The 15,660-nt window shown below is 29.3% G+C and overlaps 1 protein-coding gene across 2 annotated transcripts; it reads left to right on the top strand.

Moving 5' to 3' along the window:
- The first annotated feature begins 5,068 nt into the window (after positions 1-5,068).
- LOC111294344 (calcium-transporting ATPase 12, plasma membrane-type-like) lies at positions 5,069-9,928 on the top strand. Of its 2 annotated transcripts, XM_089743097.1 has the most exons (3): positions 5,069-5,547; positions 7,027-9,341; positions 9,556-9,928. In XM_089743097.1, exons 1-3 carry the CDS (start codon positions 5,181-5,183, stop codon positions 9,556-9,558), a joined length of 2,685 nt encoding a protein of 894 aa, XP_089599223.1. In that variant the 5' UTR covers positions 5,069-5,180; the 3' UTR covers positions 9,559-9,928. The 2 variants fall into 2 exon arrangements, with proteins under 2 accessions (XP_089599223.1, XP_022743353.2); XM_022887618.2 differs by having other exon boundaries at positions 5,070-5,547; positions 7,027-9,928.
- Positions 9,929-15,660: the final 5,732 nt, after the last annotated feature.

Here is a 15,660-nt window from a genome sequence, read left to right as displayed (position 1 = left end):
ATTTGGTTTCAAATAAAAAAATGAATTTAAATTCTAAATAGCAAATAAATGAAAAGTAATAGTTTGAATGAGTTCAACAATGATCAATTGCCTAAAAAATTTATAAAATTGAAGATAAAAATTCACTACTAAAAAAGCTTAAAAAAGCTCTAGAAGAAACATAAAATAGAGAAGAGGAAAAATACAAAATTCGATTTGATTATGATAGAAGATAATCTTTTATAGTTAAAAAAATTAAAAAAGAAAAAAATTAGAAAAAAAGAATGAAGATGATGACTTAACACTAAAAAGTTTAAAAGAAAATTATAAAAAGAATAAAAATAAATAAAGATTAAATATTTATTTTTATTAGAATTTTAATTTTAATTTTTTTATATTTATTTTTTTAAACTTAAATTTACAATTTTAATTTAATTAGTACGATGATAATTATTTCAATTTTATTATTATAAAATATCAAAATTATTATGTTATATTATAATTATAATTTGGTTAACAATCATGTGTATAGCATGTGGAACAAAACTAGTATATATATATATATTGTAATGAATAAAAAAATTGAAGTTTATTATTATTATTATTATTATTAAAAAAGAAAGGCTGTTAACTCAAAGGAAGCTAAATCCACTAAATCCTAATTAATAATGAATTAATTATTGAGATTAATTAAAATAAATATGACTTCTTGAGCTTTAGCATGTAAGGTTGAGATTTTGGTGGGGCAAAATATGGGCTTTTCTTTTAATTGGGCAAAAAAGGGTTTAATTTCTCTCCATTCATGATTAAATAAAAATCAAAATAAGAATAAATTAATCTTAATCATTCTTATCAAATATATGAAGTATGACAAATCGAAATTTAATTTAATTAGTTTATATAATTATTATTAAAATATCATAATTAATAGATTTAAAACTCAAATCTTAACAAATGTAAATTTTTTGTTTTTTAAATTATGATTTTTTTCATAAAAAATATATGTGAAACATGGATGAGTATCTCATATTTAAAGTTTATGGCTGCACCGATGCTCTCAAAGACTCTTACCTTTAATTTAAACTTTCCATTTCCTTATTATATGCAAAATATTTTATTTAAAAACCAAATTAATGAGCTGACAGAAACTTTAACTTGAACAATTTGTCAAATAAATCAAATATGAATAAGCTTACGATACTATTATTAATATCAGCTCTTCAATTTGGTTTATTCCTTAAAAATTTTTATTTAACTCATTTTGATTTTTTTTTCTAAATAAAGAAGATTACAATTTAAAATTTTAAAATTTAATATATTAAGATTTGAATCTAATATTTTTATTAAACTTTTCTATTAATCTCAATGAAAACTCATCCGAGACTGTTGACCCACGTAAAATTCATTGACACGTTAAATTCATTGACATTAACTAATTAACACCAATGTGATAATCCAGTTAGTTTAGAAGATCTTCACATTCAGACAGTTTTTAGGGAAATGCATGAATCGGCAAGTCTTTAAAACTTTTTTTTACTGCTTATTTTTACCGTAAAACGCTGCTTTATTGACTCTTATTTCTTGAACATGTAAAGGGGGTTCAATTTGACTTGACTGGTAAGAAAAGGCACGAGTTAGAAACAAAATGGGGTCAATATAGGTTGTTTTTTTCTCGACATGTGCTTGCCATTGTCGGCAAGATGTACCTCAAGGTCATGCATTGGAGATTAATTTTAACAAAAGGTAATTAATGAAATTCAACCGTAGATTCTATTGGAAAGAAGTTTTTTTCTTTAATTTATTTTTATATATGTATATAAAAGAAATGAAAGTTTAAAAGAAATTGAGAAAGAAAATTTTGTAAATACTAAAAATAAAATTCTAAATTTTATTATAATTTATTTTTTAAAATTTTGTGATGAATTATTTGAATTAAATTTAAATTAATAAAGATTTTTATTTAATATTTTTTTTTAAATTTAATGATTCATGTATTTATATCAAATAAAATATTAAATTTTATATATTTATAATATATTTTACATAAAAATTATATATCATAATCATATCATTTTTATATTTTTTATTAATATTATATTATTATATTATATTTTAAATTATTAAATTTATTTATTTTTAATTTGATAAAGTTTTACGGATAAATTGAAATCGGCATGCGACTCTCCCAACCCCAAGAATTTTCCTTTTCCCAAAGCACATGGCACTGACGCATTCATGCTTAATTAAAGTGGATGCTTACCAGCTACCAATATTCTTTCACACAACGGACGACAGTGCAGAATAATTTGCAGCAACAATATATTCCCTATTAAGAACTAAAATTGTAGCCAAAATGAAATAGTGGCAAACCCAACATTGTTGGAGAAACAATTTTTTTTTAATCTAATTGAAAAATCTTTAGATTAAATAATAAAAAAATAATAAAAATTTTAAATTTAATTTAATTAATTTTTATAATTATCTTAAAAGATAACATTTAATAGATTAAACTTTAAATCTTGATACTCACAATTTATTTTAATATCTCAAAGTTGAAATCTTTTTTATATAAAAAAAAAAAAACCTAAAGATGGGATACTTTTTTTTTTTTTTTTTTTTACATAAGAAATCACAATATGAAGATAGGAAAGAATATTAAATTTTATTTTTTAAAAATAATTGATTAATCAATTAAATTAAAATTAAAATTTAATAAAATACTTGCTTTGAAGGTGAATTAAGATGCTTTTCCTAACAAAGCAAAGTTAATCTTTACAAAAGCCAAAAGCGTGTTTAGTGCATGAAAAATGTATATACACTTGCAAATTTGACTAACGTATTGACCTTTTTATTCTTCTTTCCTTTCGGTACCTTTTTTTTTTTTTTTGTTTTAGAAAATGGATTCTGCCACAAAGAAAAACGAAATAACTGGGAAATTTCTCTGGTGAATATTTTAACCCACTTGCTTCTTAGTCAAAATATTTGATTCTATAAAATCTTGTCGAGATGTAAAATTCTCTTTAAAGCCTAAGATTCTATCACTAACACTAAATTATCCATAAAGGGGAATGTATTCTTTTTCCCCTTAGTATACGCAAATGAGTAAATATCAATTCTAGGATGAATGATTGTGTGATTTTTAATTTTAAAAATTAAGATTTAATTTCTCATAATTTAAATATAAAAAATTAAATCAAAATCTGTCACAAGCATATATGAGATATTGTGTTTTTACTAATTTCAATTTCGAGTCATTGATAAATAATTGGAATTCCTTTTTTCTTATTGGAATTTAGTTGAATACTTTTATGCAACGGATAAGAACAATCCTATCAATTTCTATAAGAAAATTAAAATAGGAAATAGGAATATGATATTAATAATTAATATAATTTATTTTAAGATAATTTTTTTTCCTTCTAAATCTCATTTATTTTTTAAATTTTCATGACCAGGAAGTCTTTAACAACTTCTTGGAAAAAAGTTGTATACCGTCATTGTGGTGATACTTCTTTGACAAGAAATTACTATGAAGACAAAAATATCACTTCACTTGTAAAAGGTTTTCCAATGTCTAATTGTTTGGAAATTTCCTGCCAACCTCACTCAATATTAATCATCCTGTCTCACTCTTTGGAAATCTTGAAACACAAGTGTCGGTGGTATTTTTGAGTCTAAAATAGTAATTTTTTTCTCATTAAAAATAATTAACAAACAATTAAAAATATTTTTTATTTTTTAATTAAATTAATAAATTAATTTAATTTTACAATATCACATCAATTCGATCATATTATTAATTTATTTATTAAAATTTTTTAAATATTGATTTGTCATCCTCTAATTGAATAATTAATGTCCAACTCAACTTAACCTAACAAAACATTTTTATCGTTAAAGTTGATTTGAAACAGTCTAGACTACCCAAAATTCTCATAATATAAGTATAAATAGCATCACTAAGTACTATTTGATGCATCTAATCTTTTTATGTTTTCTTATATTCTCTTTCCTATATATATTTTGATTATTTTTTAATTTAAGTATCAAAATACAAGTATTAAAATCACTCTCAACTTTTATTTCTAACTGTTCTCTTTTTTTTTTTTTTTTTTTTCAGAATTTTATCTTTAGAAGGCTGCTCGACACAAACAACAAAGATGACATTGCAAGCAGCAAAGTCAAGACCTTGTACTAGAATATGAGAACAAGATAAAAGAGGGGAAGAATAAAGTAGAAAAGAATTTAGTAAAAGGTAGGAGGAAAATAATATATATATATATATATATTTATATATATAATCGTCTTCGTTTAATAAATCTCACTTTTTTTCTCATCATTTAAAATAGAAAAGTTTTTATTAAAATCATGTTTAATAGATAAAATTATTAATAAGATAAAATAATAATAATTTTATATCATGTTTAATTTATATATAGAGAAGATAGAGATTATAAAAAAGATTAATATCTTGTTGATATAAATTATTCAAATCTCTTCAAGTGAAAATGATTATGTTTAGTCTATGAAATTAAATTTTTATGTTTAATTATATCCTTAAAATTTATATTAATAATTTAAATTGGATAAATTTTTAAAAATAATTTTAATAAATAAATAAATTATCTTGTTCTAATATTTGTATTCATCGAATACAAAATATGATGACATTATTTAATTTAATATTATTTTATCATAATTTTATATATTAAACATAAATATCTTAAATATAGCTATCTATGTTAAGACTTAATAAATGTGTTATTAAACCAATATTCGTCTTGTACTCTGTAATTAAGATATAAATGGTACTGCCTTTGGAAGTTGTCTCATCTCAATTGCATGTATTTTAGATATAAATGTACATTTAGCAAGTCGTTTTCTTTTTTGGTAAAAAAATGTCGTAATTGCATAAGCCAATTAAATTAAATTTAGCTTTAAAAATGAAGATTTTTTTTTTTGTTTGTAAAGTCTCACGTTTTATCTGATTGTTTATCCATAGATCAGCTATACCTCCTCAAACAAACGCGTTTACTTCGTCATCAGACGAAGAGAATCATATATCACTATAAGTTGAAACCTACCGTTTCCTCATTCCTCATATATTCTTTCTCCACAAAACCCTCTCTTTTGTTTTTCTTTTCCTCCTATTCCTACCCAAGAACTGATCTTGTTTGCTCATCCGAGTTTTTTATCCTCCCATGTCTTTGAGGTTGCTAAAACCGAGCGACTACTCCTCCATGCTCTGCCAAGAAGAGCCTCCACCACCTTCAAAACGCTATGTACGAAGGTGGCGAATGGCGCTTACTGCCATAACCGTCACTAGGTTTCTCGTTGCCTTGACCACGAAGGTTGTTGAGAAAAATGCTGAGCTCCTGCAATCCCTTTCTTTTGTTACCATCGACATTGAAGGAAGTGGTGATGAACCTGCCCCTACTCTCCACATCGATCCTCAGGATCTTGCCAAGGTGGTTAAAGAAAAGAGCTTGAAAAGTTTGAGTGATCGGTACGGGGGAGTTAAGCGGGTTGCTAGGCTCCTTCAAAGTGATTTGAAAAATGGAATTCCCGGTAATTAATTTCTTTATTTTCTCAAAAAAGTATATATATATATATATATAAGTTGCTCTTAAAGTAAAAGTTAATAATAAAAAATAAAACTGTATTTGATTAAAATTAAGTAAAAACTAATTAAGACTTGACATCAAATACTAATTCTACACCGATATTTAAATTCGAGATTCTCAACCTACACCATACTCTAATTTAAATATTAATATTTGATTTGTATATCAATTTAATGTTTAGATTATATGATAAGCTTAATTTCATTTTAATGTAATATATCCATCTCTCATATGATCCCTAAAAAAGCATGCATGAAAGATTATAATTCCATTATAAATTGCTTGTGTCAGTATAAATTCTATTATCTTATAGAACAAAGAACAAAGGATTTTCAAGTATGAGAAAATTTGAGGACCTGAGGCCAATATATACAAAGCCTCTAGGCTTCACAATCAGCAATGAAATCCAAGGTTCCATACTAATTAAATTTCAATTATAAAAGAATTATCAACAAAATATAAGAAATTAAGAACATGAGTTTTACTTAGCTCAGCCATAAGACCAACATCCCTAGTAGAATTAGAACTAAACTATTCACATATCATTTTTATGAGTTAAACTCAAATATCTCAATTGCGTGCATGTAAACATGTATATATGAAGAGGGATCTATTTATATTAATGTAAGAATTATATATATATTTACACTTAGATGATTAAATGTAAGTATTATGAACTTTGATCTAAGGGTTAAAAAAATATTCTTATCCTAATGTAAATAGCCTTAAAATAATATATATATATATATATATATATATATACACGCATGGGGGGAGAGATCAATTTAGTGTAAAACTTTTTAATTTTACATATTTTTCTAATCATGATTTCAATAGATCTAAAAAATGGTATTAATTTTTTTTTTATCTCTCTCATTCTTTACTTTTATTGAAATTAATAGTTACAAAAAAATGTAAAACTAAAAAATTTTATACCGATGCAAGTTGATCATGTCTATATATATATATATATATATATGAAAGAATCAACTTACACAATATAAAACTAAAAAAGTTTAACATATTTTTTAACTATTGATTTCCATATATTCAAAAGATGAAAATAAACCATTTTTTTTTAATTTTTTACTTATCAATCTCATATCTTAGATCTATTGAAATTAATCATTAGAAAAATGTGTAAAATATTTTTAGTTTTATACTATGTAAATTGATCCATGAGTCAATATTTCTAGACACCTACAAGTATGAAAATGCATGTTAATCTTATCTCATTTACATTTATTTAATTATGACTTAAATGATAAGATAATATTATTTTCATTGTAATTTAAAACATTTATTTCTAATAAAAGCAAAAGGCAAAAAAAAAAATTTAGCAAGAGATTTTATTTATTTTTTGAACAAAAACTTGGCTGACATTATGCAATTTTTATTTCTTGGTAACTACTGGTAATCACAGGTGATGATGTTGACCTTGTGTTTCGAACTAAAGTTTTTGGTGCAAATAAGTACCAGAAACAACCTGCGAAAAGTTTCCTTAGCTTTGTTCTGGAAGCATTCAAAGATACCATCATCATCATACTACTGGTCTGTGCTGTCCTCTCTTTAGCCTTTGGAATCAAACAGCATGGCCTGAAAGAGGGGTGGTATGATGGTGGAAGCATCATTGTAGCTATCTTTCTGGTTGTTGTTGTGTCTGCTGTGAGTAATTATAGGCAAAGTAAACAGTTTGAAGAGATTTCTATTGAAAGCAGCGACATACACGTGCAAGTGGTGAGAGGGGGAAGACACCAAACTGTATCAATATTTGAACTTGTGGTGGGCGATATCGTGTCTTTGAAGATTGGTGATCAGATTCCAGCTGATGGTTTGTTTGTTGAGGGCCATTCCTTGAAGGTTGATGAGTCCAGTATGACTGGAGAAAGTAACCATGTAGAAGTTGATGAAAAGAACAATCCCTTTTTGCTTTCCGGTACAAAGGTCACAGATGGCTTCGGTTACATGCTAGTCACTTCTGTTGGCATGAACACAGCATGGGGTGAGATGATGAGTTCTATAAGGCGTGAATTGAATGAGGAGACCCCGTTACAAGCCCGCCTTAGCAAGCTTACTTCTTATATTGGGAAGATTGGATTGTCGGTAGCAGTACTTGTTCTTTTGGTTTTGCTTATCCGCTACTTTACAGGACACACCAAAGACAAGAATGGAAAAAGTGAATATAATGGGAGCAAGGCCAAGTTTGATGATGTGATGAACTCAGTCGTTGGTATAATTGCAGCAGCAGTCACGATTGTAGTTGTGGCAATTCCAGAGGGTTTGCCTCTAGCTGTCACTCTAACTTTGGCTTATTCAATGAAGAGGATGATGAGGGATCATGCCATGGTTCGGAAACTCTCTGCTTGTGAAACCATGGGCTCAGCCACCATAATCTGCACTGATAAAACTGGCACCCTTACATTAAACGAGATGAAGGTTATAGAATTTTGGCTTGGAAAAGAACCTATTGATAATTCTATGAGATCAGAAATAGCAGCTAACATCCTCCAATTACTAAGTGAAGGGGTTGGTTTAAACACTACTGGTACTGTTTATAAACATAATTCCACATCAATTCCTGAAATTTCTGGTAGTCCAACTGAGAAAGCGATACTTTCCTGGGCTGTGATTGATTTGGGCTTGAGTATTGATGAACCAAAACAAAGTTGTGAAATAATCCACGTCGAGGCCTTCAATTCAGAGAAAAAGCGAAGCGGAGTTCTGATAAGGAGAAGCAATGAGAGAGTTTTAGCAACTCACTGGAAGGGAGCTGCTGAAATGATACTAGCAATGTGTTCATTTTATTATGAAAAAAAAGGGATATCAAAGGCCATGAATAACGATGAAAGAGCACATATTGGAACAATTATTGAGAGTATGGCAGCTAAAAGCCTGAGATGTATTGCCTTTGCACATGCAAATGTAACAGATGGAAACGAACAGATTCATACAAAGCTTGAAGAAACAGGACTGACCTGGTTGGGCCTCGTTGGCCTGAAAGATCCATGTCGGCCAGGCATCAAAGAAGCAGTAGAATCGTGCAAAAAGGCAGGCGTAAGCATCAAAATGATCACTGGAGACAACATGCATACAGCAAGGGCCATTGCTTTTGAATGTGGAATTCTTGATTCTGATAACAATTTGCACAATGAAGCTGTGGTGGAAGGTGTACAATTCAGAAATTACTCACTTGAAGAAAGAATGCAAAAGATTGAAATTATCCAAGTAATGGCAAGATCATCACCTTTTGACAAACTCCTAATGGTACAAAGCTTGAAGCAGAAGGGCCATGTAGTAGCAGTCACTGGAGATGGTACAAATGATGCTCCTGCTTTAAAAGAAGCAGATATTGGGCTTTCCATGGGCATTCAAGGAACTGAAGTGGCAAAGGAGAGCTCAGATATTGTCATTTTGGATGATAACTTCACCTCTGTAGCAACAGTTTTGAGGTGGGGTCGATGTGTCTACAACAACATCCAAAAGTTTATTCAATTTCAGCTCACAGTTAACATTACTGCCTTGGTCATCAACTTTATTGCTGCTGTATCTTCTGGAGAAGTCCCACTAACTACAGCCCAGCTATTGTGGGTGAACCTCATAATGGACACTTTGGGGGCACTAGCCTTGGCCACTGAGCAACCTACCAACGATCTCATGGACAAACCACCAGTGGGTAGAACTGAGCCACTTATAACCAAAGTTATGTGGAGGAACCTCATTGCTCAAGCCCTCTATCAGGTAGCTATCCTACTGATCTTTCAATTTAAAGGTAAATCCATTTTCAGTGTGACAGAGAAGGTTAAAGACACCCTGATATTCAATACATTTGTTCTCTGTCAAATTTTTAATGAGTTTAATGCAAGAAATCTGGATAAGAAGAACATATTCAAGGGGATACATAAGAACAAGTTGTTTTTGGCAATAATCGGAGTTACCTTGATTGTACAAGCAGTAATGGTGGAATTTCTTCAGAGGTTTGCCAATACTGAGAGGCTGGATTGGAAGCAATGGGGGGCTTGCATCGGCATTGCTGCTCTATCTTGGCCGATTGGATGGATTGTTAAGTGTATTCCCGTTGACAAGCAGCTTCAAAAGCAAAGGGCTTCTGCTTCATGAAATACATAGAATTATGTGTTTTTTTTTTCTTTTTGTTTTATTGACAATTAATTTTTAGCTTCATCATTAGTCATAGATTTCGTTCTAGAACAATTTGTTTTATAGAACATTCCTGTAATGTTTCATGTATGTCTATAGCTCCTAGTTATCACATCTTTTGGTTATATATATGAATGGAACTTTCTCCAGAATTTTGGGGTGACTTTAAATACTCTCATACTTACAGAAAAATACATGAAAATGTGCTTTGACGGAGTTTGTCCTTGTTAGGAACATGTAGATTATAACTCAAAAGGAAAGTACAAAGCTCAATTGCTTCATGCAACCATTTCTTAAGAGGTGACATGGCATCTAGTAGGTCTAGAGCTCAAATCCCAGCACCTGCAACCCATTCCCTTATTCCCATGCAGCAGCCTCCTTTGTATGAAAAAAACTGTGTGCTAGTGGCTTGACTTGAAGAAATTGGCAACCAAACATCATGAAAAGCATCGCAGAAAGTTAAACAAAAGCAAGATCTTTAAACAAATATATACATGAGTGGAATCAAAAGTTGTACCTAGAAACTAGTAAGGATATATAAAATGAGATAGATATATTAAAAAAAAAAAAAAACTAAGCTCCTGATTCGTTGGTGTAACCAAGTGTCAAATGGTAAGCAGCATAGTAATCAACAGATTGGCTACTCAGTCTTTCCTAACTTAATGATTCCTTTCAATCTGAGAATTTCAAGACATAACAAACTCTCTTTTAACTAACCAAACTATGGAAGACAAAAAGAAAGGAAACAAAAGGGCTAAGATGGGAGGTGGGTTCTAGGGTCATTTCTTAGTAATGTACATCTATGCTGAATGAAACCATCTCACCGTTTATGCTTTAGGCATCCAAACTATTCCTCCTTGTAGAGAGCTTTAAAGATTGGGACTACAAGGAACCAAGCACATGTTTAGAAGATGTAATTATCATGAAATTCCCTTAAATTTAAATTTTAAGGGAAACAAAAGAGAAACTGCATAATCCACAGTGACTTATGGTGCTATAAACTTCAAGCATTGAAAGAAAAAAGGTCTATAAGAAGCTTAACACCACCATCCTCGTATAAGCTCCAGCTATCTCAACAGCAATATAGTGAACTTCACTCCTAAGTTGCTACGATCTATTTATAATCAGTGTCAATCTTTAATTTTTATTGCTTTATTGCAAGACTGTCAACAATGAAATCCAATTAATTGATCAATCAATAACTTTTTAAGGCTTCTACTCTCTCTTGTGCTTTGACCCTTCTCACAAGTCACAACATAGCATAACCTTCAAAGAAATTTTTTACGTAACAGATGCAAAACAAGTACGTTGCAATTTACAAAATAAAGCTAGAAATTCTATCAGCGCAAAGTGCGCACCACCTCATACACATTCTATCACTTGAAAGTGAAACACAATTATTGGCGTCCTAGGTTGTTGGTATAAAAACATGTTTGGGGCCCATTACTAACAGAAAGAAAAAGGTAAATTTGATAATTTGTCGTCACATATTTGCTTTCTCCAATATTGGAAAATTCTAAAACCTTTGCTCAAACAAGTATTCTAACACCCTCCTCAAATTACCAAGTGCTTCATACTTCCTACTTCTCAACTAAGCTCCTTTCTACTAGAGTCAAGAAACCATATGTAACATAGGAATGGAACGACTATGTCTAGTTTCACACCAGTATCAATGTCAGTTATTGAGCTAGATGAATCTGATCTCAAACAGGATAATACAACAACATAAGGGGACAACCTAAATGTCCTTGCCACCATAATTTTACTACAAAACAACTCACAACACTTGTTAATCAATTTTAATTCTTTCAATGTAAAATGTTCTCAAACAAAACATACAATCCAAACAGATATCTGATCTCAGTTCTGTTTATTTTTTGCTTCTTGAGAATAACTTTAAACACCAAAAAAATTGAACGTTTTAACACTTTCATTTGTAATTATACATACAGCAAAACATAACCAAGGCGCAGACAGCAAGTGGCATAATAAATTACTTCAACCTTAGTATATTATAAGCATGCAAAGACTGAAACTTGCTCCAGGTTATCAATATCAACATCCAATAATTATAATTAAAGTGGGAAAATCATGTTTTACCATTAAATATTTAAATTTACTATTTTAATGACAAAAAAGGTCACCCCATTAAGCAAGGGGGCATTTTTACGAAGAAAAGTTGAAATGGGTCAGCAAAAGAAACGAAATTTCAATAAATAAAAAAAAACACAAAAACAGAACCTAGGATGCAACAGTCGAAATGGGTAGTTTGTGAAAATGTTAAATTTGACTGGTTGTTGAAAGACAGCTTTAAAAACAAGTAAACGAATGGGGTCCAAAACCAATTATGTAATCAACAAAAAATCAAAGGAAAAGGCAAAAAAAGAGAGAGAGAGTTTGAAGTGGGACTGACCTTGACGACAAAAGACTGCTGTGTAAACGTTGTAGGACTGTCTCTTCTTGTGGGGGGTAAAGGCCAAAGGAGTCCTTCACTTTTTTTCCTTTTTTTCCTGTGAGCAAAATCAATAAATTTCTCATTAAAAAAGTGGGGAAATAATATTTTAAAAAAGAAAGAAAAAGCAATATAATTAGGATTTGAGACATTTGCTTTAGGTGGAAAATTTTTTGTTTTAGAAAAAATAATTATGTGAAAAAATAGGTAGATTTTAAAAAAAATGAATAATTTTTTGAAAGAAAATATAAAAATATTTTAATTTTATATTCATAAAATAATTTTATTTTATCTTTATATAATGAGTTTTTTTTTTTATCCTAGTATAATGAGTTGATGTCATTCATTCAATGATATCCTATTCAATAAAAAAATTATTGATAATTAGAATGATTCTTAATTTTGCTGCTTAAAATGTATTTTCTCAAAATTTTAGTATATTATATAGTAAAAAAAGAAAAAAATATAGGAAAAAAAAGGGGATAAAGGCCTGATGGGCAGGAAAAATGGCCGTTTGTCTAAACCAGCAAAAATACTTGTCCTTGTATTTGCAGCCCAATTGGCTGAGAAGGCGCTGTCCCTTTTGTAAACCCAATGGGCCATCGCCTAAAACTTATCATTCCAATTTTCAGAGGAATTAGTAAAAGTTTTCCACTAAAATCTATAATTATATATTAAAGCTATCCCTTTAAGATGAGATGGGGATAGTTAATTAAGCAATGTAACTCAAAACAATGGAAGGTTATATTTTGGGAAAATTTTATGGAAATAAAGGTTAATTTTGAAAAAATCTTCTCCAAAAGTTTTCATTGGAGTATGTAGATCAATGGTGTCTATTGTGTTGAACGAATCACTGGCAGTAATTGTAAATTCTCAAACTTATTAGTTCCACCATCCCTGACCTGTCATTACTGATCTCATCAATCTTTACTTAGGAGTAATAATTTCGTTTTATTCTTTTCTTTTTTTCCTTTTTTCTTTTAATTTCCAAACTAAAATGTAGTAATGCTTTTTTCTCTTTATCTGTTTTGTTTGTAGAGAAGTAATCACCAAAAAGCTGATGATTCTGTATGAGAAGCATCGTAAGTCTTTCTTTTTTTCAATTTTAAAGGTTTAACCGATTGCTTTTTTTTAATAATTAAACTTTATTATTATTAATTTTTTAATTTTGATAGCCTGTGGCAGTGGAGCACAGATTGTCCTTCACTTTTGGGCTTACTAGTGCGAGACTTCTAAGCACATGGATCAAGTCTTGTCCCATCTTTCCACCAATTTCCCCAATTGCTACTTTTTTAGGGATCTTCTTCTCTTGCCCTCATACATTTAAATTCCTTTTTTAGAGATTAAATTTTCAATTTTTGATTATAGTGTTGTTTTTAAATTAAAATTTATTATTTGAATGTGATTAAGTAACGATTATTTCACAAATTATCAAGAAACTAGGCATGTAACTGATGAATATTTGGAGGTCTGTTCAAATCTTTAAGCTGCTTTTATAGTAGTTTGTTTTCAATTCGATATATTGAATTCAATATTTGAAAACAATTTTTTAAAAATGAAACCGTGTGGTAAGAAATTGAATCAAACAAGTGGGCTCATTTACTCTTTGCCTAATAACATGTTAAATATGTTTCAATTTTGAGAATTTCTCCCTATTTAGAGCATGGAATTGGTTGCATCAATCACCATCATGATTGGAAAAGCAAGTGAAACATGTCACCCTCTTTGCTCTAAAGCTTTTATCAACTTTGTTTTTCTCAAGTAAAGAGTATTTGTGACTTAAATCTCTCTAAATTGGGTTTTTTTGTTGGCTTTTAACAGATATCTAAAGTTGGTGTGAAGCCTGATGATATTGTTATCGAAAAAAAAAAGTTGGGGAAATTGCTGAAGAATTAGAGGATCAAAATGAAACCAAAGTGCAATCTGAAGAGATCAGCGTTGAGGAGAGTCAAATGAAAGGACTAGAGGAAGAAGAAAAAGAGGTGAAACTGAGGTTTTCAATAAGATCCAATGGTAGCAAACTTTCCTGACCGTCTGTATCTTTTTTTGAGACGTTTCAAAATTATTTTTTATGATTTTTTTTTTTACTTTTTGTTATTAATAATCATGGAACTTGAATTTTTTTAAAAAATTAAAATTTAATATTAAGTATATTAAAGTTAAATTTTTTTTTTTAAACTCCGTAAAAATTATTTAATAACAAATATTTTGAGATGGAAGAAACAATAGTTTTGGACTTAAATTCAAAGACTATAAGACAAAAACCCTAACTAGAGTTTGTGAGAAACTGGAAACGGTTTTAGTTACGTAGACTGCTTGCTTTGTAGAGACTCATAATTAATGCTTCATGGAGTATTCTAGTAAAATCCAGCTTCAAAACAAAGAAAAAAAAATAGTGACAACATTCAAGTCCAACAAACTGAGTCGAAAACAATTATGTTTCTGCCATTTTTGTTGAACTTCAATGCTATCCTACTAGATTCATGCCTTATTATATGCACATGCACATGCACATGAGTTCATAATTCACATACACACACACACACACACACACACACATATATATATATATATATATATATATATATATATATACAGCAACATTTTGCGGAACTTAAGGAGATAAAAAGAAAAAAAAAATCTATAGCATTTCATGTTTTCTCCAGAAAAGCGTATTGTAGGACCACAAAGAGAATGAGAGAGTTACTGTAATTTATTCATGAATTTTACAGAACAGGGTTGACCCTTAGGAACTATCGTTCACTTTGACCTTGAAATCATAAATAAATAAACAAATAAATAAATATATATATATATACACACACACACACTTCAGAAGAGATAATGTTTACAAATTCTATGAAATTTTTCTTCAAATTAAAAGCAGTAAATGTTTGACCAATTTTGTTTGTATGGGAGAATTGAGATTGAACAATTGTCCAAAGTGTCTGTTTTGCACCTCTTGGTATAAAAATTTAATTTTAATAAAACGGAATCAATGAAATTTTAACTTTACGAACATAATTAAAATTTCACTTAATATGATGAGATAATTTTTCGGATTATAATAATTAAGAACATAGGCTGCAGGGTGGTGCCAGTTGCCCTATTTGCTTGAAAAATTAATGAGAGCCAGATCAAAGGCTAGGCTGTAGAAGGGGTGGAGCAACTTGTCTTTATCTTCTCTATGCTTGTTTAATAAAGAGGGTATAAAATTGGGTGGAGATCTAATTTCCAAAAGACCTTAATTTTTTTCTAAAATATATGATCTAAAGCATATGCTTTCTTAAAATCAAAGGGATTTCTGAACAAAATTCATGTGTAGTTCTTTCAAAGAGAATGTTACATCCAAGAATTAAAGAATGGTCTTGAAATTTCTACAAAAATCAGAATATGGGAAAAAATTTTCAATTTGTACTTTTCATAGATCTATGAGTGAGTACTCAATCA

Source organism: Durio zibethinus, chromosome 14 (assembly GCF_047325235.1).
Source record: "Durio zibethinus cultivar Kanyao isolate XHJ-2024 chromosome 14, ASM4732523v1, whole genome shotgun sequence".
Lineage (NCBI taxonomy): Eukaryota > Viridiplantae > Streptophyta > Magnoliopsida > Malvales > Malvaceae > Durio > Durio zibethinus.
Note: the sequence above shows the minus strand (reverse complement) of the source record. Positions and strands in the feature narration are given on the sequence as shown.

Coding starts and splice junctions, on each gene's coding strand:
- LOC111294344 (XM_022887618.2), top strand. CDS start 5,181: ATGTCTTTGAGGTTGCTAAAACCGAGCGACTACTCCTCCATGCTCTGC. Junction 5,548..7,026: donor TTTGAAAAATGGAATTCCCG/GTAATTAATTTC, acceptor TGGTAATCACAG/GTGATGATGTTGACCTTGTG.